Source organism: Mobula birostris, chromosome 12, assembly GCF_030028105.1.
Source record: "Mobula birostris isolate sMobBir1 chromosome 12, sMobBir1.hap1, whole genome shotgun sequence".
Lineage (NCBI taxonomy): Eukaryota > Metazoa > Chordata > Chondrichthyes > Myliobatiformes > Myliobatidae > Mobula > Mobula birostris.
This window is the reverse complement of record NC_092381.1, coordinates 80696099-80720056: the sequence shown is the minus strand read 5'-3', so window position 1 is coordinate 80720056 and position 23958 is coordinate 80696099. Positions and strand designations below refer to the sequence as shown.

The 23958-nt window shown below is 43.7% G+C and overlaps 1 protein-coding gene across 1 annotated transcript in view; it reads right to left on the bottom strand.

Moving 5' to 3' along the window:
- LOC140206078 (regulator of G-protein signaling 8-like) overlaps window positions 1-19281 on the bottom strand; it is a 49698-nt gene extending 30417 nt beyond the window's left edge. The window contains exon 1 of the mRNA XM_072274201.1: window positions 18889-19281. Within this exon, the coding sequence (XP_072130302.1) occupies window positions 18889-19005 (117 nt within the window). The 5' untranslated portion in view covers window positions 19006-19281. The remainder of the gene's footprint in view (window positions 1-18888) is intronic.
- Window positions 19282-23958: the final 4677 nt, after the last annotated feature.

Genomic DNA, 23958 nt, shown 5'->3' with positions numbered 1-23958 from the left:
GAAGATGAGGCAGTTGGTATACAAGTAGATGAAATGTGTAGTGAATCTGTGAAGGATAGGTAGATGATAGGGCAAAATTACAGTCAGTAGGATGGGTTGAAATGCATCTTTAACCTAAATAGTGGGTTCAACAGTACGACAGTTTGGAAAAGTGAGGATACAGTAACAGGGAAGGAGAGTGCAGCAGAGGTTATATAAATCTCCAGGATAAATAAAAGTTCAGAGAGGGATAAGTATTTAAATTCTGGTAACATGGTAGCAAAATTGAAAAGGTGATGAATACGGGACTGAAGGTGTTATATCTGAACGCACACACTATATAGAACAAAGTGGATGATCATGTTGCACGGTTACGAAATGGTGGGTATGATGCTGTGGCCATCACTGAGTCACGGTTGAAAGAAGATTATAATTGGGAGCTTAACGTTCAAGGATGCAGATTGTATCGAAAGGACAGGCAGGTAGGCAGAGGGAATGGAGTGGCCCTGTTGGTAAAAAGTGAAATTAATTCCTTGGAAAGAGATGATATGGGATCAGAAGATGTAGAATCCTTGTAAGTAGAGGTTAAAATAATTAAAGGATAAAAAGACCCTAATTGGGAATTATATACAGGAATCTGAACAGTAGCCAGGATGTGGCTACAAACTACAAGGGGTGATAGAAAAAAGGCAATGTTACAATGGTCATGAGAGACTTCAATATTCAACATGCAGGCTTCCCTAAAGGTTAACTTGCGGGTTGAGTTGCTAGTAAGGAAGGCAAGTGCATTGGTATCATTCATTTCAAGTGGACTAGAATATAAAGGCAAAGGCAAAGCTGAGGCTTTAAAAGGCATTGGTCAGACTGCACGTGGAGTATTGTCAGCAGCTTTGGGCCAATTATCTAAGAAAGGATGTGCTGGCATTGAAGAGAGTCCAGTGGATGTTCAAGGGGAATGATCCTGGGAGTGAAATGATTAACATATGTGGTGTGTTTGAGGAAAACCGATAGGCCGAGGCCTATTCTGTTCCCATGTCTAATGGTCTTAAGGTAATCCCTAACACCATATCAAAGTGACAATAGATATTGTGCACTATTTCCTAATCTTCAGGAGGCACTTCTCAATGAAGGCAGAGGTCGCTGATGAAACTCACCATGCCTTCATTACACAGCTACAGCCGGTGGCCATTTGCAAGAGAAAGTGTTTGAATATCAATACCTCAAACCTGGCATAGAGTTTATTGTCTACTACCCTACCCTACCTTCTGTGTGCTTCTAGCACTCGGACCATCTATGACATGAATCTCAAACACCAGAAAGAACCCAGCACTCTTATCTCCACAAAATCCTCCAAATCCACAGGTAGGGTAAGTGAAAAGAATGTCACTCCCCTCTTCAAGGACAACATCCCAGTGTTGGGGTTCTTATTACATCCAATTGGCTCATTTGAGCAAGTCTTGTTATCCACATCTGACACCAGACTCCAAAATAGACACTATTTCCAGCTCTAACATGGAAAGTGCTGCTGGAGAAGACAGTTCTACACTGTTCTCAAAGCCTCCATGAAGGAATGCAACTTTTGAAAATCCAGTTCATGACCACTTAAGATGGAGAAGACACGTTGGGTATAGAAACATAGAAAACTTACAGCACAATACAGGCCCTTTGGCCCACAATGCTGTGCCAAACATGTACTTACTTTCAAAATTACCTAGGGTTACTCATAGCCCTCTATTTTCCTAAGCTCCGTGTACCTATCCAGGAGTCTCTTAAAAGACCCTATGGTATCCACCTCCACCACTGTCGCCAGCAACCCATTCCATGCACTCACCACTCTCTGTGTAAAAAAACTTACCCCTGACATCTCCTCTGTACCTACTTCCAAGCACCTTAAACCTGTGCCCTCTCGTGCTAGCCATTTCAGCCCTGGGAAAAAGCCTCTGACCATCCACACGATCAATGCCTCTCATCATCTTATACACCTCAATCAGGTCATCTCTCGTCCTCCATCGTTCCAAGGAAAAAAGGCCGAGTTCACCCAACCTGTTTTCATAAGGCATGCTCCCCAATGCAGGCAACATCCTTGTAAATCTCCTCTGCACCCTTTCTATGGTTTCCACATCCTTTCTATAGTGAGGTGACCAGAACTCAGCACAGTACTCCAAGTGGAGTCTGATCAGGGTCCTATATAGCTGCAACACTACCTCTCGGCTCCTAAACTCAACCCCGTGATTGATGAAGGCCAATGCACCGTATGCCTTCTTAACCACAGAGTCAATCTGTGCAGCAGCCTTGAGTGTCCTAGGGACTCGGACCCCAAGATCCCTCTGATCCTCCACACTGCCAAGAGTCTTACCATTAATACTATATTCTATCATCGTATTTGACCTTCCAAAATTAATTAAATGCCTAATTTAACAGATTATTTTGCCTACACAAATACCAATTCCCCTTCATTATCTGCATAATCATGTGCCAATTTAAGAGCCCCTGAACATCTCCATTGTTTTTGCCTCCACCAACACCCCTGATAGCACGTACCAGCCTAGCCAGAGTTTTATAAACCTGCAATATAACTTCCTAATGAACTTAATATTTCAACTAATTAAAGCAAGCATTCCATGTGCCATCTTTGCCACTCTATTAACCTGCGCAGGCACTGTCAGGAGGTCATGGACTTGGACCCCAGGATCCTTCTGTACATTCACATTGTTAAGAGTCTTGCTATTAACTGTACACTCATCCTTTGCATTTCATTTCCCAAAGTGCAACACCTCCTACTTGGCCAGATTAAACTAAATCTGCAATTATATCTCTATATCTGCAATAGATATGCACCCCACTATATCCTTTGCCAGTTTTTTCTACTATTCTCAGCATCACCAATATTTGTGTCATCTGTGAACTTACAAACTCACCCATCCACGGTTTCATCCAGGTCATTTATATATGTCACAGACAGCAGAGGTCCCAGTACAGATTTCTGTGGAGCATTACTGGTCATCCATCTCCAGCCAGAGTAAGTCCCATTGACTACTACCTTCTGAAATCTATGGACAAGCCAATTCTTAATCCAAATGGCTGTGGTTCTAGCACCAACCCAACATTAGGCCAAGTCACTGTGAGTCCCGTGCATCCAAAACTTCTTGTTGAGTATCCTATTAGAGGCTTTGTCAAAAGCCTTACTAAAATCCATGTAGACACCATCCATGGCTCTACCTTCATCACTCACTCAAAAAACTGTCACGTTAGTAAGACATATCTTGCTTCACACTGGATTAAATTCCAACTTTTGGAAATCCAGTTTATGACCACTTAAGACGGAGAAGATGCATTGGGGGTGGAAACATAGAAAACCTACAGCATAATACAGGTCCTTCGGCCCACAATGCTGTGCTGAACATGTACTTACTTTCGAAATTACCTAGGGTTACTCATAGCCCTCTATTTTTCTAAGCTCTGTGTACCTATCCAGGAGACCCTTAAAAGACCCTGTCATATCCACGACCACCACTTTTGCCGGCAGCCCATTCCACGCACTCACCACTCTCTGCATAAAAAAACTTACCCTTGACATCTCCTCTGTACCTACTTCCAAGCACCTTAAAACCGTGCCTTCTTGTGTTAGCCATTTTAACCCTTGGAAAAAGCCTCTGACTATCCACACGATCAATGCCTCTCATCTTATACTCCTCTATCAAGTCACCTCTCATCCTCCACTGTTCCAAGGAGAAAAAAACGATCTACAGTTTCTGAGTAACATAGAGCATAGAAACATGTGAGGACTGTAATAGACTTAATGAGATTTAGATTGGCTAGTGAAATGGTCAGGTAGTTGGGAAACTCGAGTCTCTTCATTGGGAGCACGCAGAGGCCCAGCATAAATGCAGCCCAAACTACCCTCCCACTTGCTCCACCAGTCACCCTCTGCACCACCTGTGGCAGAGTCTGAGAGACCCATCTTGGTCTCATCAACTACCTTGGAACCCACAAAGCCAGAGAGAGGGATCAGGTCATCCTTGACTCCAAAGGGATAGCCTCAGGTGAAAGCTGATACCTGTCAAGAGAGGGACACATCCCTGATGACTAACTCAGCTCATATTGGAAAAATGACCAGTTGAGGTGAGAAACACACGGACTACATATACCCATGGAACTATGATGATAGAATTGTTTAAATAAAACATTTAATTTGGATTAAAATAGCAATTCTGCATGAAATTGGTTGAAACATTTAGATATTTTTAGAATTGCTTATGATGAAATCCATGACCACTGGACATGATTGAAAGATCAATGAATATGCATGATTTTCCTTATGATTCCAATCACAGAGTTTGTCTTCACAAACCACCATGCCCAGTGTTGAAGAAGGGGAGGCATGTTGCCTTATTGGTGCCTTATCACACCATTGTGCTTCAGAGAAAAGAGTTAAAAGGAAAAACTCTCTAAGTAGGTGTCAGGAGATGTAAAGGAGGCAAAAGCAGAGCAACGGAGACAATTCAGCGATAAAATGATAATTTAGTTTTAGATTGCAAAAATAACAAGCCTTGAGGAGCCACAGAACAAGCGAGAACAGATACTAAATGCCACAGGCAACAAGGTAACTGCAGGCTATGAGCAACTGGTTGAGGCTGGCTGGCTCGATGAGTGAGCAAGGACTGTGGAGGAGAGTTGGGTTTAAATAGGCTTCACGTGATCAAATGGAAATGAGCAACAATTGTATCCTGTCAGCTGGATGGAAACTGGGAGGTGCCTGCTTGTGCAGGCCTGACAGGACCACTCCTTCCCCTTAATGGAGACAAAAATGGCCCAGGGCGATCTGGATGGAATTCCACAATGAGCAATGGATCCAAGATAAAACTGAGACCTCTCCTCTGGGACATTCCCTTCCCAGTTGACCACGTAGTGTACATCATATCCATGACAATGTGAATCCATCAATTAGTGAACCATATACACTGGACCATCTTCCAGCATACGAAGTTACAGAGGTGCAAGCTCAATTGAGATGAGTGATCCATAGACACGGGCTTGAGACAGGACATGTGGAAGGTGGGTGTCATCCTGAGGGTAGGTGGCAACTGGAGATGGTAAGTAACTGGATTGATGTGATGGGTAATCTTGAAGAGAAAAATGAACCAGGGCAAGAGCTTGCCGGAGTCAATGCACAGGGGCAGATCTTGGGTAGACAACCAGACAAAGTCCCTTGGATGGAATAGTCTTGCTGGGCACTGCCAGTGGTTGGTGTGACAGCTGTAGGTGTGGTTGCAGCTAGGATGGCCCTCCATGCCTTCTTCCAAGCACCCTGCTAGTGGCGAACCAGGGCCCTGGTGACACAGGACCTCCACCATTGGTTTCTCCACAGGAAACAATGGGGTTAGTAGCCATGAAGCACTTCAAAAGGTGATAAACCCGTGGCAGAGAAGTTGTGTAGACTGTGGGACAACTCAGCCCAGGGCTGATCCTTCTTTGAGGAAGGATTAGAGATGGTGAATCATTGGAGAATCTTCTCAATTTGCTCATTGGCTGTTTCTGACAGCTGGTCTCTGAGGGGCAGAGGAGGGAGCAGAAGGCTCACCAGAAATGAGTGACGAATTGTGTGGCCCCAGCAAACAGTGGAGGTGAACTATAGAAAGTGCACATTGCTGAGGCGAACTATAGGAAGTGTTGGAGAACCAGGTCTTCTGTCTCAGTGGCTGTGGAAGTTCGGGAAGGGTAATGAAATGAGGAGCCTTGGAGAACCAGTCCGGCACTGCCATGATCACTATGGCCCTTTGGAAAGTGGCAAACCCTGTGAAATCCGTGGCGACGTGGGACCACAGGTGTCGAGGGACCAATAGGATACCAGAGGGCCGCTGGCTGGAGGATGGGCCTGGGCACATTGACCAGCAGGCAGTGGCGACCTGCATCATGGTAGGCCACCAGAACTGGTGTAACAGAAAACCCAGAGTCCATTGTGTGTCTGGATGGCCAGAGAGGGGTAAGGAGTGGGTTCCCTGGAGTGCCACAGAGTGCACGGTCGTCAAGTGTGTTGGCCAGAGCAGGCTTGTGCTGTAGGGCCCGGCCGATCAGGTTCTTAAGAACCAGAGAAAGTATGATCCGCAGCAGCAGACCAGGGGTTATCTGTGAGGTAGGGGATTTGGTAAGGGAGATGAGAGGAGCAGTAATTTAGCTGAAGCTGCTGATGAATGGCAGTAGAAGTTGAACAGGCCCAAAAAGCTCTGCAGCTGTTGGAGGGAGCACAGTTGGGGCCATTCAACGATGCTGCGCAATTTCTCTGAGTCAGTGGCTATGCCTTGGGGTGAAAGGACATAACCCAGGAAGGAAATGACTGGGGTGTGTGAACTGGCATTCTTCTAACTTGCAGTACAGTTGGTTTTCGAGGAGATTGTGAAGGACTAAATGGGCATGAAAGATGTGGCCTTGGGGGTCGTTGAGAAAGATGAAGATGCCTTCGAGGTAGACTAACACATACCTGTGTAGCATGCTACGGAGTATCTTGTTAATGAAAGCTTGGAAAATTGCTGGACTGTGTAACGTCTGAAAGGCATCACCAAATATTCAGTAGTGTCCGGTGGGTGTTATGAATGCTATCTTACGATCGTCCCCCTGGCAGATAGGAATCAGGTTGTACACACCCCGTAGATGCAGTTTGGTGAAGATCTGGGCCCTGTGGAGTGTTTCAAATGCACTATCCATCAAGGAGAGAGGATAACGGTTCCTAATACTGATTTTATTCAGTCCGGGGTCGTTGATGCAGGGATGGAGACCCCCATCTTTCTTTTTGACAAAGAAGAATCCTGCACCGGCTGAGTAGTGAGATGATGAAGTAACACCACGCTGTAGCTCTTCAGTGATATAGTCATTCATGGCTTCTATCTCAGGAAGGGAGATGGAAAACAGATGACCTCAGGAGGCGTGGTGTCCGGGAGGAGATCAATCGCACAGTCATGTAGACTGTGAGGTGGCAAGGAGCTGGTTTCCCTTCTACTGGTGTTCCTGTGGGAGTTTGGTCAGGTCGAGGGTTTCCTCCATTTCCTCAGATTTACAGCGTGAAGTAACCAAGGGTGCAGGCAGGTGAGTCCTGAATTAAGCAGTGAACCGGAGGACCAGGGAAAGTGAGGGCTGTGAGTGGAGAGCCAGGGGTAGTCCAAGATGGGGGAGGTGAGAAAGAGGGAGTAGGTGGACTTGTGGTTCTCTCCAGTGTCCACGTGCACAGCTGAGTGCATGCTCTGACCTTCCCAGACTTCAAGGGATGTCCGTCAATGGCCTTGATGTGGAAGGGAGGAGTGATTGGTTCAGTAGTGAGTCCAAGCTGCACACACACAGTTCAGTCAGAAAGTTGCCTGCTGTGCCAGGATCCACCGGAGCCTCCTGTGTACATAGAACTGTCAGGGATGTGGGGGAAGAAGGAGACAGTGAGTCGGGCTATGGTGTTGGTACAAGGGGCCGGGGGATCTTACCAGATAGAAGGCCCCTCATCTCTACCCGGTGGTGCTGTTTCCTGGATGCAGTGGGCATCTGTTGCATGGGTGATGGGCTGTTCTGCAGTAAGCACATCAGTTGTTTCTCCACTAACGCTCACACTCTTGGGGTTAAGGGAACTCTCCCTAACCGCATGGGTTCTGTGTTCATTGCTGATGAGGGTCCTGCAGCTTGAATTGGTTCTGGGAATGGAACTGGGGTTCTGGCTGGTGATCTGGAGGGTCGTTCCATAAGACACTATTCAATATGGAGGGCCAGAGTGATGAAGCTTTCGAGGTTGCTGGGCATCTCCCAGGTAGACAGCTCATCTTTCAAGCACTCCGAGAAGCTATGACAGTAATGTGCCAGCAGACCTCCCGCATGCCAGCTGCACTCCGCTGCGGGGGTCTGGAATTTCACAGTGTAATCCAGCACCAAACGTGAGGCTTAACACAGGCACAGTATCCAAACCACTGCCTCCCTTCCACTTCCCGGCTGGTTGAAAGCATGGCACAAATCAGTGGTGAATTCCTCAGATTTATTACAACTGGTAGTTTTATTGTCCCAGTTAATAGTAGCCCGGGTGAGAGCTCGCCCAGTCATGAAAGAGATGACGAAGGCAATCTTGGCTCAGTCCATAGAGTACAGAGGTGGCTGGAGCTCAAACTGGGACAGGAAATTGCAGCATCGGGCTGGGGATCCATTGAAGCATTCGGGCACCAGGATCTGGTGTTCTGGCGGAGGAAGTTGACTGGCATGGGGTTGCTGTACTGAGATGGAAGGTTGGTTGAGAGTGGCGAGCAGATGGTCAATGGTTTGCAGCTGCTTCTGGAACGTGCCCTCGTGTTGGTGGATGACACCCTCTCGCTGAGCAAACTCTGCTGGGTCAACCACTGGCTTACCCATCCTCTCAGGGAATGTCGAGGAGGCTTGACCCAAAAGCAGAGCAGTGGAGATGATTCAGCAACGAACAACAACTTTATTAATAGACTGTGAAAATAACAAGCTATCAGGAGCCAAAAAATGAGAGAGAACAAATGCTAACCACCACAGGCAACAAGGTAACTGAAGGCTACGAGCAACCAGTTGGGGCTGGCTGGCTCAATGGGAAGACGAGGACTGTGGATGAGAGCTGGGTTTAAATAGGCTGCAGGTGATGAACTGGAATCAAGTGGTAAAATAACTCCTGTTAACTGGGTGAAAACTGCGAGGTGCCTGCTTGTGCAGGCCTGGCAATAGGGGCATATACTGGTCGGCTGCTGTGTATGTTGTATCAAACAATCCTGACAAAACAAACAGCATTTTATCCATTGAATAATTCAGTAACATGGTGGAGTGCACACAAAACGCTGGAGGGACGCAAACAGTCAGGGAGCATTCGTGGAAATAAACAAACAGTTGACGTTTTGGGCCAAAACCCTCCTTCAGGACTGAAAAGGAAGGAGGAACATGCCAGAATAAACAGGTGGAGGGAGGGGAAGGAGGACTAGCCAGAAGGTGGTAGGTGAATCTGAGTGTGTGGGAAAGGTAAAGGGCTGGAGAAGAAGGATCTACCATGAAAGGAAAGTTGACCATAGAAGAAAGGGAAGGAGAAGAGGACCCGGGGGAAGTGACAGTCAGGTGAGAAAAGTTAGGAGGCGAGAGTGGGAATAGAAGTGGGAAGGGGGAGGGAAATTTCTTTAACTGGAAGGAGAAATCGATATTCATGCCATCAGGTTGGAGGCTACACAGACAAAATATAAGGTGTCACTCCTTCACCCTGGCACAAGAGGAGGCCATAGACTGACATATTGGAATGGGAATGTGAGGAGACAGATGTGGAAGCCAGATCTGGAACAAGGTGGTGACAAAGGCAAGCTCCCAGGAAGGATATGCGGCTGTGAAGGGCAGCAGAGATCACAGCAGGGGAGCAGTGAGAGAGGTCTTCACTGAACTCCTGTTGAAGAGAAGATTTAAACTTCTTCAGGGTAGGCATCCCTTGAAGAGTCTTCTCAGAGGAGCAGCAGATCAAAAACAATGCTGGAAAAAAGATGTTGGAAATCCAAAGCAAGGCACACTCAAACTGCTGGAGGAACTCAGCAGGTCAGGCAGCATCCATGGAATGCCTGATTAAAAAGACATTGGCCAAATATGTTTCAGACCATAGACGTTCATTTATTTGCACTCTTTGATTCATTTGTTTGGGCACTTAAAAGCTAAATAATGAGGATTTTGTTTCTTATTGTTTCTATATAAATGGAAGGAAGGAAATTTACTACCCACCCTTGCTCTGTGTTTGAAAGGAGAAGCAAACATGCTCTCTTCATGAGGAAATGCCAACATTTCAGTTCTTGCTGCATTACTGTAGCCATGTGCATTTATTCAGTACAATGTTATTACTGTATATATGCTGTTCTTTTGTAAGTCTCATCCACACATGCTGTGGAACTGTGGGTTAGAGGATCACAGGCTGCAAGCCCAAATGTGGCAGCCATACGGAGACTAATTTCTATGAGCTTTAAGTAATGTAGCTGAACCTTATATGATCTGTGGCTTGCTGATTTTGTTGGTTCTTCTGGTGATAAGTTCTTTTGGATTTGCTCTGTGAACAGATGGGCAGATGGGTGTGAGCAGCCCTGGAGCCTCAGCAGCTATTCATGACCCCGCATGGCTGTCTCTTCCTGTTACCTCTTAATGCCTTTGGTTAACAAGAGTGCCTCCATCTCAGATGTAAAATGAATAACAGACCCCTTTTCAGAGGGCACATCAGGATTCCCATGATGCATCAGTATTCAAAGACCCAGCAGTAAGTTTGAGGCTGCAATCCACTGTCTGTCCTGATGTTCTTCACACTTTATTCCTATGCTCTTGTACCCTGCTGCATCTGTTGGTCCTGCTTCCTCTGATGTTGCCAATGCTTCTGCTGTGATAAAGCAGGACTTGCAGGAAACCTGAAGACTAAATCATATTTAGCTCCAGTCACTTCATTACACAGAGCTAATTCCACTTCCATTTTTTTAAAAAGAGTAACTGTCTTTACGCTTTTGCCGTTGACACTCGACCTGTGTGATCAGGACTACCATGGTCATTGGGCTAATGGTGATAGAGTACAAGAGTTTGAATTAGGAACGAAGGGAGACCATTTAACCCATTGAGCCTGCTCCACTATTCAGTAACGTCAGGGCTGATCTGACTGCAAGCTCAATTTCATATGACTGCCCTACATAATAGCCTTCCAACCCTTGCTCGTCTTAAACATATTCAAAGACCACTGTACTTTAAGGAAGAGAATTCCACAGACTCACAGAGAGAAAAAAAATTGACCTCACCTTTGTCTCTGTGGGCCACTCCGGGTTCTTGATTCTCCCACAAAAAGAAACATCCTCTCCACCCCACCTATTCCTGATTTGCAGCATGGCTTCACTCACAGCTTGCAGCTGAACACGAGGACATTTTCAAACGCGGCTAATTGAATTTCCCCACGAGGGAAGAAGTGCACGGTGCAGATGTGCCACTCTAACAAGCCAACTGTGAATTTACACAGCATAGTGTTGCCTAGATGATGCAATTATTGTTAATGTTTGTTGGAACGACAATGAGATCTTAGTTGATACACTAACACAAAAGAAACCACAGTGAACCCATTACTTTTTTTGCACTACTCATTTAATTTGCTATATATATATATAAGTATAGCTAATGTCATTCACAGTTTTTACATTATTATGTATTACATTATACTGCTGCTGCATAAACAACAAATTTCATGACATATGCTGGTGATATTAAACCTGATTCTGATTCTGCAATATAACATTTCTGAGGATCAAACTAATAAGAGGTTATATTTATTGACTGGTGTCATTCATTTCTAAGTATGTAAAGAAATGCACAGTCTTTATGTTCCACTTGAAAATTAGTAGAGGATAATGATCTTGGCAATTAAGCCTGACTTTTGAATGATGCACAAGTATTCTGTCCTGGCACCTTTTAGTTCTCACCTTTTCATTGGAAGCACTGGAAGACTGGTTTCCTTTGGAGATGTTTTGTTGTGGTCTACCCTAGTCCTTTGTGCTCCCATGTTGAGAAACAGTGCAATACCAATGTGATTGCTCACTAGTGTGGCCCCAAAAGGAATTGCATGTGCTGAACAGTGACAAATGACTTTCCCCTCAGTATAAATCTTTCCTTTTCTCTGAGGCCAAATTAAGCAGCAAGTTGTGGAATGGGCCACTCAATCATGGTTGAGTGTTTTTAGAAGGATGCCAGCCATTCACATCATTAGTCATCTAACAATTTCCTAATTATTTCACTCAGGAACTCCATGGCCTAAACCTTCTGTATTGGAAAGAGGTGAAATACCTTGCAAGTTGCTTTTTAATGCCGCTTTTATTTAAATTGCTGAGCATTTTCTTTGTGCATAACTGCAAGCTGTTGATTAGTAAGATTAGCACAACTGTTGTGTTCTCAGATATTTGAAACGGAGACCTATTGCCCAGAAGGAGAATGGTGTATAACTGTAGTCTTCATATAATAAGAAGGGTGCCGTGACATGGCGCAGGAGGCAGACGAAGGAAGATAAATCACAAGAACATATCAAAGCTAGGAGAAAATAATTAATGGGAAATGCTGAAAGGGGTTGAGGCTCCTTTCTTTCAAAAAGAAGTGCTTAGAAATACAACCAAAGTCAATATGGAATGAAGGGATTAACATATGAGGAGCTTTTGGCAGCTTTGGGCCTATACTCACCGGAATTTAGAAGAATGAGGGGGGGGAATCTCAATGAAACCTACCGAATGTTGAAAGGACTAGATAGGCTGGACATGGAGAAGATGTCTCCTATGGTGGGGATATCGAGAACTGGAGGCACAGCCTCAAAACTGAGGGGTGACCTTTTAGAACAGAGGTAAAGAGGAATTTTTTTTTTAGCTACAGAGTAGTGAATCTGTGGAATGTTCTGCCACAGACCGAGGTGGAGGCCAAGTCCATGGGTATATTTAAGGCGGAAGCTGAAAGTTTCCTGATCGGACAGGGCATCAAAGAATATGGCGAGAAGGCAGGTGTATGGGGGTTGAGTGGAATCTAGGATCAGCCATGATGGAATGGCGGAGAAGACTCGATGGACTGAATGGCCTAATTCTGCTCCTATGCCTTATCGTCTTATGGTCTTAAGTGCGACATAGGAGTAGGTCACATTGTTGTCTGCTCTGTAATTCATTTCTCTGGAGGAATAATACAAGTAAAGAACAATTACTGATGCTCCTGTACAGCAACGTTTGGGGCTATCGACTGGGGGTGTGTTTCCAGTAGTAAAGGTAATGAAAGTCTTCTTAGGATAGAAATACAGAAGTAGTTTTCATGTTTGCAGAGTCCAAACTTAAATGGCACATTGATGGTCACTGGTAAATCGAATGGAGAACTTGAGGGATCCTTTACTCAAAGTGTGGCAAGAATGTGCAAAGTGCAACCACTTGATGACATTGAAGCGGAGGGGAGAGGTGTAGGTGGAGGAGGGAAACACAATGTGGAGAAATGAATGGAAGCATCTACTGATAGGAAGGGGTGGAAATGGAGGAATAGGAGGAGGCTTGAGAGGAAGAATAAGCTTTGGCTTGTTAAACAGATGGACCAGATGACATGTTTCTCTGCTGCCAACTTGTAACTTGAGGGAATTCGCAGAGGAAGGAATCCTCAGGCAGAACATATACTAGGAAATTATTTGATGATTCAGGAAGTGGCACGATTAGAATACATTACACCCTAAGTTGATTGACAGCTTTCACATGGACAGAATATTTCCGCTTGTGGGAGAACCTAGAATGAATTAGTCATAGAATCACAAATTGATACAGCAGGAAAACAGGCCCTTCAGCCCATCTCCTGTGTGGACCCATTTACAATAATCCTGCGTTAATCCTTTTTTTTCATTCTCCGCACAAACTCATCAACTCATGTCAGGAAGGATGAAGTGTTGAGAGATATTGGTAAACATTAAGGTGGAAGGTGTATAAATCCCCAGGGTCTGATGTGACCTACCAAAGGACACTAGGTGAAGCAGTTGAGGAGATTGCTGGGTCTCTCACAGAGCTTTGTTCACCACATGTGAGGAAAGCTCATATTGTTCCCCTATTCAAAAAAGGGATAAACCAGGACATTACAAGGAGTGAGCCTTGCATCAATACTAAGAAAATTATTGGAAGCAAATTCTAAGAAAAAGGTTTTTGTTTATGAAAATGCAGAAACTGATTAGGAGTCAATGGGGTTTTGTGCAAGGCAAAGCCTGTCTCACAAATCTGATAGAGTTTTTGAAAATTGATGATAACACAGTAAATGTGGTTTATGTGGACTTTAGAAAGGCTTTTGGCAGAGTCCCATGTACAGGTCTGCAAAGTCTCAGTCCAGAAGATTAGGACACAAAATGTGTTAGAACACTGGATTCAAAACTGGCTCAGTAATAAGAGGCAGAGCCTAGTGATCAAGGGATATTTTTCTTACTGGAGATCAGTAACTAGATGGTGTACCACAGGGTTAATGCTGGGACCAGATACTTGGATACGAATGCAGGTGAACTGATCAGTATGTTTGTTGACGAAACAAAAATTTTTGGAGGAGTAAATAGAAAGAAGAGTTTGAAAGGATATAAAGCGATACCAATCAGTTGGAAAATTGGGTGGAATGGTGGCAGATGAAATTTAATCCAGACAATTTTGAGTTAAAGCATTCTGAATATCAAGTATTAACATGATATATAGAGTAAATGCTAGGGTCTTCAGGTTAGTTAATGTACAGATGGACTTGGTTCATAGCTCCCTGAGAGAGGCAACATAACTAAATGGGTGGTGAAGAAGGCTTTGGCGAGTTTCCCTTCAGAGGCTGAAGTTTGAGTATAAGAGATGGGATGTTGTGTTGCAGATGTACAAAATACCAGGCAGGATGCACTTAGTGTATCATGAGGAGTTCTGGGCGCCAAATAACAGGAAAGATCTGGTAGCATTAGAAAGGTTTCTGAAGAGATTTGCTCCCAGGCTGTTGTGTGGAAAGAAGAGCTGTAGTTACAAAGAGGGATTGGATAGGCTGAGTTTATTCTCACTGGAATATCACTTATATAGAAGTCTGAGTGAGTGGCTAAGACAACAACAGCAAAGCAAGCCATTTTCAAAGCACTTTATACAGTACTTCACGGGAACATTAGAGTAAAGACCATCACAACCATATTAGGTCAGAGGAGTGAAAATATGCTGAGGAAGGCATATTTTAAAGTCTGACTTTAAGGAGGAACTAGAATAGAGAGGTAAGCATTTTGTGTAGTGGCAATGTTGTCAGCAAAGCTATCATTAGATGACATCCACTAGCTCATAGAAGTGATGTTGCACTTGGTCCATTTGCCAGTCTTGATGACCCTCAGCATTTCAGTCCAAAGGTGAGAGTTAGTTTTCTCTCAACCAATGATGGTGTCTCAGCAGGTTCTGGAACATTCAAATTAGTTGCTAACGTTGAGGACGACAGATTGATTGCACTGTGAATTGTGATATCCACCACTTTTGATATGCATATTATCAGAAAGAAACAATAGTCATTGTGGATCTTTGATGTCGCTTTGATGCACAGATCTATATATCGGCGAGACAAGACAACGACTTCACAAACGGATGGCCCAACATAGGAGGGCTAACACCTCAGGTCAAGACTTGGCTGTATATCTACACCTAAAGGACAAGGAACCTTCCTTTGATGTGCACATTTTGGACAGGGAGGACAGGTGGTTTGAAAGAGGGGTCCAAAAACCATCTTTGTCAAACTGGAAACCCCATCCCTGAACAGAGGGGGTGGGGTACGACATCACCTATCAGCTACTTACAACGCAGTCTGAACATCTCTACCCCCATTCGTACAAAGATAAGAGTAAAGACGCTCTCATTACCTCATATGACTCCTATACCTTTCAACAACTCACAGAGTTCACAAGCTGGAAAACCACCCACCATGGATCAGAACTGAAGAAGCCTCTCTGATGAGTGGTGAAACATCTTCTGGACAACACAGCAAGTACTGTTTCCTTGATTTACTAATGCTTGATATACAATGACCTGGATGACTGACAGCCTTCATAGACAAACAGTCATTGTGATATTAATAATTAAGAAATTCCTCCACTTGTCATTTGCATTTGTGTGATAACCCTACTCAATGATTTTCATGCAAAATCATACGCCTCCAAGTTTGCAGAACTTTCCGACTTGTGGTGACACACATTGAAAGTTTAGATAGCCAGTAAAACCCTCAGATTTAAGAAGTCTTCAGTCACTATTTGTGTAGTCATAAAACCAAAGACACAAGAGATTCTTCAGATGACGGAAATCTGGGGCGACACTCACAAAATGGTGGGGGAACTCAGCAACTCAGGCAACATCTATGCCTATCAAAGATGCTGTCTAACAGGCTGAGTTCCTCCTTTATTTTATGTGTGTTGCCTAAAGGATAATGATAATGACTGTCTAACTTGCTGAATTAGACAGTCATAATGACAGATGTTGTCTAACTTGCTGATTTCCTCCATTATATTTTGGGTGTTGAATTCAGGATAATGAAAGCTTCTCTATTTTGTTTTGCTTCAAGTGAGCATATTGGGAAGGCAGTAGACCAACTGCACTGATGGCAATTAGAGTTGGGTTGAAAAGGTTCTGTAAATGCTGCAGGATAAATGCTGTGCAGCTGTCTGAGCAGTAATATAGACCATCACTCAGCTATTTGTTTTCCTTCTGAGCAGGCTGGGCCTAAGAAGGATAAAGTGCCTAGGGCTGCATCAAGGAGATTTATTCCAGTCCAGACCGTCTGCTAAAGGACTGTCTGTAAGTGCTAATTACCTTTGGACAGTAATGATACTTCAACCATGAAGTAGCTTTGAATTGTTAAATCTTCTTTATTTGGGAGGCGGATGGATTGAAAGTAAATGGAGCAGAATTTACAGCCCACTCCCCATCTCCCCGGTTTGTAGTCGTTATTCACAATCCTTCTAAGACAGTACACACTTGGACCCAGAGCAGGGTGACCGTGACCCAGCTACCCGGACCTCAGAATCCCCTGGCTCCACAGAGTAACCAGTGTGGCGACAGAGGCTCCCACGGAACAGAGGAAGCCCTGCTCCGAAATGCTGCTGATGGCTTTCACAACTGGCAAAGCCTTGCCACTAGCTTTGCCGACTGTGAGAGACTAGAGGGACTTCCAATGATTTTTAATTGCTTTGGCCAATTAAGACTGAAGTAAATTAAAGGCAATGCAGGGATATGAATCATGTGCAGTTTAAATTGGTATGGTCAGCACAGGCATCGTGGGCCAAATGGTCTGTTCCTCAGAAGTACATTTATTCTATAAATGGTTAAATTTGTACATTTTCATTTCTTGAAACATATAAATAAAGCTTGTAAAAACAGTCCTAAAATCCATACTGTCAAACCAAAAACAGTAAACTGAAGTTAGCTAATTTGCCTCCTTAAATAAGGCCATACAGTTGCTTGGCACCAGATTAGGGAGGCAGTTTCCCAAAAGGAGTGCAGGACTGGACCCCATAACCGGTGTCCACCTGGCATCCAGCAGCAGAACAAGACCCTTACTGAATCTGTAGCAAGGCTGAGACGTCCAAGCTCGACAGGGTTGTGGGCTTGGGGTCACAAGCCCAGCTTTACTGGTTCTAATTAAAAAATAAGCTCCTAGAAGAACCAAGTGGTTAAAAGAATATCGGTGGAGGCAAAGGGATGGTCAACATCTCAGATTGAGACTCTGCATCAGGACTCTTGATGTGTCTCTAGATTCACTGCTGTTTGAAAGGATGAATATTTTTACATATTTCCACCTTCGGGGTTTCAGTCTTGACCCAAGGCATACTCCCCCATGAGTGATATTAAACCAAGCTACCAGATGATCCAGTAGATCCAATGATATCTTGAGTCAGAGAGAAAAGCTGTGTGAAGCCAGGCCATTCAGCTCAACTCACCCATGATGCCCCTCTACACTTGTTCCATTTATCTGTGTTTGGCTCATAGCCCTCTAAAGTTCTGTATCATTTAAAAAAGAACAGGAGTTCCTCCCGTGAGTTAGCCTACGTTTGCACAATAAATAAACCAACAGAATAAACTGGCCATCTTACTTCATTGCAGTTCTGAGAACTTGCTCTCTGCAAGTTAACTTCACAGTCTCCACTTCTCCACAGAAGCTGCGTGTCGAAAGGACTTAATAAAAAAACACTTCAGGGCTTGTTAACAATGCTGCATAAATATAACATCTCACATTCTAGGAACTATGAATTTTATAGACACCACATATGTGGAAAAGCAGAGTTACAAATAGCTGTGTGTAACATGCCTGGTTAAAATTGAGTGAAGGGGACGCTTGCTGCTAGGGTCATTCAGTCAAGGAGCCAGACAGCACAGAAACACAACCTTTGGCCCACCACTGACTGTCTAGCATCGATTTACACTAATCCAGTTTTACATTCCCATCATCGCAGACCTCTCCACCTCTCTACCGCTTACCTGCAACGCAGCGGCAACTTAGTGGCAAGTTAACCTACCAACCTGCGCACCCAAGGGCATCAGCGGGAAACTTACATGATTCCAGGGAGAACCTGCAGACTCCACACGGCCAGCACTGGAAGTCAGGATCGAACTGGGCTGATGGACTGGCTCGACCGGCTGTGCCACTGTGTCACCTGCACTTCAGTGGTCATGGACATGGTCAATTCTGGGCACTGCGTACTAAGCCCTGGCAAACAGTGAGCTACGTTTGCTCTTGGCTCACCAGTGAGGACATTTTATATGAATTGTCCGGCTGTTTACTGACAAGTGCTGCCTTTCTAGAGGCTTATGTTTGGTGATCTGATGCTGTGTTTCTCATTGTAGAGTGAATTCTTGCTGTTACAGAAGCCCAGTAGGAAGCTTAAATAACTCTGGGTATTTTTTTTTGCCATTTAGTGCTGGCATAATCCTTGCACCTTCTGAAACTTGGTGAAGCAGCTTGTATTCCAGCAGCCATTAGTTACATTGCTATTTGGTTTTAAAGATTTGATAGAAAACCATACAAGACTTGAACAATTTTTTTCTCTCTCTCAGGAATTGTGTAAAAAAATGTAAGCATTCAGTTATTAACCAAATATTTGGATTTTTAAAGCTATTTTTATGCTCGGCATACCCAGAAAAGTCCATTTAATTTGCTAAATGTTAATATTTATCCAGCACAGCCTGCACATAAATCGACAGGCTAGGAAAAGAGTAAAATCAGCATTCCAGCATTCATCCATGTTAGATGTAAAAAAACAAATAAAAATTGCACTCAGAGATCAAGGTGAAGCAGGAGCAATCAAAAATTACAATGTTTTGTTGCCTTATTTGTACTGTTTAAAAAATATTTTTGATGTAAACCTGTTCAAGCTTACACACCACAAGACAATTAACAATGCAGACGCCTTACCTTTCTGGCACTTGTAAACAACGTAAATGAGGCTCTGAAATGGCTTTTCTTGCAGTTGGTAGCCTGCAATGGAGCAGGAATGCTTTGAATGAAGCTTTCAGGCACCTCTTGGTACATCAGCTTGTGTGGAGCCAGATTTGTCGCTCTGTCTCTGCTGAAGTCTCACTGGGGGAAATGGTCCGAATGCCAGTCCTGCATCCTAACAAGCTAGAGCTATTGTTGGCTTCTGGTAATCTCTGAGGGCACAGCCTATACCAAGCTCCTTCTGTATCCTTACTCGAGACAGTAATGCTTTCAGAGTCTGAATGTACATACAAAATTTATCTGGTGTGGGAGGAGGGAGAGAGGAAGGAAGAAGGGAGGATTTTTTTTGCATATACTAAGGTAGTTTGACATGCAGCTGAGAGATAAAGGAAACCAGAATTGAAATGGTTATGCAAAAAGCATTTCTTTTAAGCTTTTGGAATTTGTAGATAAAAGCCCTGACTCCTGCTGAGAAATGCAGTGAAAGGTTCTTTTGTTGGAGTATGCACATTCTTTACATGCTGGCAGGCAGTTGCAGCATTCTGAGGAATTGTCTTGTATAGAAATAGACACTTTTGCACAATTGCCCAGAATGTGTTATAAATCTATGAAATGTATAGTAAACGAACACTAAATAAAAACGAAGGGGATTTTCATTCTTATTTCTGCTGTTATTATTAGACGTTTGCACTATTATTTCCTGAACAAAGAATTATTTCAGGGAGTTGAACGTTCTGCTTTAATACAAAAATTACATTTATGTTTTCTAAGAAATATATAGTCAAATCCCAGTATTACAGTATATACGAAATACCTTGGAGACTGGAAGTCTGAGAATTTAAAACCGGGAATGCTGTCAAAGTTCAGCAGACCAGGCAGAGGGACATAAACAGTAGCAGAACGGCAAGAAAATCAGAGACAAATGTGCTTGATGAAATATGGCGACAGGGTAAAGCGGAGGGGAGTAAGAACAATGAAGAAGTCCTGTCAGTCCTTGGGAGGTAAAGGGCAGGTGATTAAGGTTTCTTGAAAGATACGACAAGACCAGCAGACCAGAGAATTTCCATGGCTGTGACTTACGTGGAGCTCTGATTAAGAGACTGTTAAATCTCATTCAAATTTTATATCGCAGTCATGCAGCAACAGAACGCTGAATCTGCGTTATCTATCAAACACCCTCCGACATTATCCTGTGCTTTCAAACTCCCATTAACCTCCTTAAATTCTGCCACTGACCAGTACAATTAATTAACCTATTAACCCAGGCATCTTTGAGATTTAGAAGGAAACCGGAGTACCCAGAGGACACCCATACTGTCACAGGAAAAATATACAAGCTCCATTCAGAAGATCACGATTGGTCATGGGTCATCTGGAGAGTTGAGACAGCAGAACTGTGCTACCTTTAATTGTGGAACTGAAAGCAAACTTTTGCTAAGAAACTGGCAGGGCAACAGAAGACAGTAGGTTAGCAGACAGGTAGTCTAACTGGATGGGTTTAGTGGTACTCCACACTTATATCTTGAAGCTGTTGTGATTTATATTATTTATAAGTGACTTGGACAAGGGATAGAAAGACACATATACAAGTTTGCTGATGGCACAAAGATGAGATATCATGAAGTGTAGATGGAATTACTGGGCTACAAAGATGGTAGAAATGAGAAAAACTTTGGGAAATATACAAACGTACTTTACTGTATCTAGTCAGGACATTGGTTAGAAATAATGGTGTCCAAAGTATCTTGGAACTCCATGAATAAAGCTAATTAAAATATCAGAGTTGGTGTAGAAAATGACCCAAAATGGTGACAAATCACCAGCCTTTGTGCCTCAAGGCCAGAATGTATCAGGGATTTATATCACAAACACCCCAAATTCTTGTTCGACCACGCTAGTAAGCAGTCGGTGATCCACAATGCAGTGAGATAAGCACGCATGCTTAAGGGACACCAGTGTTTGTTGTTGGCAAGGAGAAGATGTTAGTTCCAATTCGCACACACTGTGGTCCCCTGGTGAGAAAGTCAAGGATCCTGTTGCAGAGGGAGGCATAGAGGCCCGGGTTTTGGAGCTTGTTGATTAGAACTGAGGGTATGATTGTGTTGAATGCTAAACCATAGTCAATAAACAGCAGTCTGATGTAGGTATTGTAATCTCAGGATCAAAGGAAGAAATGCAACCAAGCAAAAAATGCAACCAAGGGCGACATCCTTCAGACAGTTGGCAAAACTACTTCTTTCACTTCTTGTACGTCTTTTTCTTCCAAATGTGGTTCTACTACGGTTGGAGCCTGTGGCCTATGTTTTGGTGGTGTGTTGTCGGGCCTATTGAGTGATCTGGCGTTTTACTGTCTCCAGAGGAATTTGATTAGGTTTCGGGTGAAGGGTGCCAAAGAGCCTAGAAATGGGGCACAAACCCATGATCGACTCCATTTCTCGCTGCTCTTGCTGATCAAAATGCCGAGGAAGATTGAAACCATCGAAGCGAGTGGGTGTTTAGCACCGTCTAGCAGCCTCTCACTTGTTGTTGCCAGAAGAAGGTGTCTGCATGTGACGGTCTCTCTCTCTCTCATTTGCTATTCCCAAAGGAAGGTCTCTGTATTTGTATGGTCTCTCTCTCTCTCGCTCGAGGCTCTCGGAGGATAATGCTGGACTTTTGGGTCTCAGGCAAGGTTTCATCAATGCAGTTTGTGGATTGGACTTTGTAGTTCACGTAATGATGTGCCTCTGCATTCTGATCTCTCCTTTCTCTGTAACACACACAAAATGCTGGAGGAACTCAGTAGGTTAATCAGCAGCTATGGAAAAGAGTACAATCAACGTTTCAGGACGAGACCCTTTGGCAATCCTGTGGAAGGGTTTTGGCCTGAAACATCGACTGTACTTTTTTCTATAGATGCTGCCTGCCCTGCTGAGTTCCTCCAGCATTTTGTGTGTGTGTTGCTCGGATTTCCAGCACCTGCAGATTTTCTCTTGCTTCTCCTTTCTCTGTTGTTATTTCGGACGACTTTAAATCAGGCGGCGGTCTGCAGATTACAAACTCTGAGTTGAACTGAGCTGCCTGGATTCTTTCAATTTTGTGTTTTAGATTTTGTGTTTTTTGCTCATTTGTTGCTATTTGTTTATTTTTTACACGGGGTGGGGGCATTGATGTTTTTGTTTGAATGGGTTCCATGGTTTTCTTTGTTTTGTGGCTGTCTGTGGGTAGACGAATCTCAGGGTCATATACTGCATACATATTTGATAATAAATGTACTTTGAATTTTTGAATCTTGGAGTTTTATAATTTTGATTTACAAAAATTGCAACATGGGGATTTTAGTCACACATCAACCGTGATCTCATTAAATAGCAAAATAGTCTTGCTGAGCTAAATAACCTTTCCTGTTCACGTTTTTTTTTATATATTCCCATGTGTTGACTCCTTCTTTCCCTTCCCTTCCGTGCCCTGCACTTGCAGTGAAGTTACTGCCTACAGTACCATTTACGGACTTGACCAAAGGTCATGAGCCCAAAGCATTAACTGCACTGCTGGTGCCCAAACACCTGAGAACATCCTGCATTTTCAGTCTTACTCTCATTATTATGATCTCACTTGAGGAACATCTCTGCAGGTGCTTTTTTCACCTATGTTTGAATTAACCATTGGCTTATTTAGGAAACTCAAGGACTAACAGAGTTGTTGTAGGAGTAGGGATAATTATGGAGGTCAAAGCCCTTCATCTGCTTTACTAGTCAGTCTAGCTCACAGATTCCCAATCTTTTTCATGCCATGGACCCCTACCATTAACCGAGTGGGTCCCACGGACCCCAGTTTGGAAACCCCTGGTCTAGATGAAAGTTCTTGTCCATTTCCCTTCATTGATGCTGCCTGACCTGTTGAGTTCCTTCATTGCTCTCACTTATGTGGTGTTTTCCACAGCTTTGAGACACATTGAAATGAAATTCCAATAATCTGGATCAGTAGAGAATTCAATAGTACTAGATAGCAGATTTTCAGGATTATTAGATGCAATTTTTATTTTATTGACACAGGTTTTTTTATTCCACGTTTTCACAATAACGTAATAACTCTTCTGGGAAATCTAGTACATTTAAAGGGAGCATGAGAAACTGGGCCCTAGTGAGTTGAAAGGGGGTTGAAGTAGATTTCTGAATATCAGACTACCTGAGTTCCTAAAACAAAGCCTCTGCCCTAATGTCAGAAACCCAGCAGCTAAATTGCAAACCTGACAAAAAGCAAAAATAAAATAATGATCAGAAAAATGATGTAAGGGCCAAAAAATAAGTCAGGAGACTCTAAGAACACTGTTGACTCATCTATTAAAACCATGGGATCTTTTACATCCCCCTAACATAAGGTTGCCAGCAGCTGTATCTGGTGCAAGTCTTCCTATTGTTAAGAGTGACTCCATTTCCAATTTGCCTTTGATGTGAACTGCCTACTGGGCAGGCAGGAGAGAAGCTTTGGAAGGATGGGCTTGCAAATGACATAGAAGAGGTGGTGGGGATACTGGGCCAACACAGAGAATAGAAATTATTGAGACAGGCAGAATCATGAAAGATGAGGAAGGGACTAATCGCGCTGGGATTCTGGTCGAGTTTTGATTTAGGAAGATGAATGTTGCTCTTGGGATAACTTAGTCTAAGTTCCCCTAAAAGGAGCCTTGTCTGGAGAACCTGTGCACTCTGAGACAGCGACCCTGTCAGGGACAGTAGGCTGATTCATACAACTGCTTCCACAACACACGTCAGTGATAATGAATCTGCTTCTGATTCTGAACTAACATTAGCATGCTCTTCCAGGCCATCTCCTCCAGCACTGAGGTCAGTCGTCTTTGATAGATTGACCATGTTACTCACATACCTGGCACCAGACTCCCAAAGCAGGCATCCTATTTCTAGTTCTGCCATGGTTACAGAATACCTGATAGAAAAGGGAAGCACATCCAAGGATGCTCCAAGGTCCCCTTGAAAACTGTTACACAATTTTCCAGTCTTCATTATGTAATCAATTGTCTGGGCTCACTTGCTTTTATCAAAGACT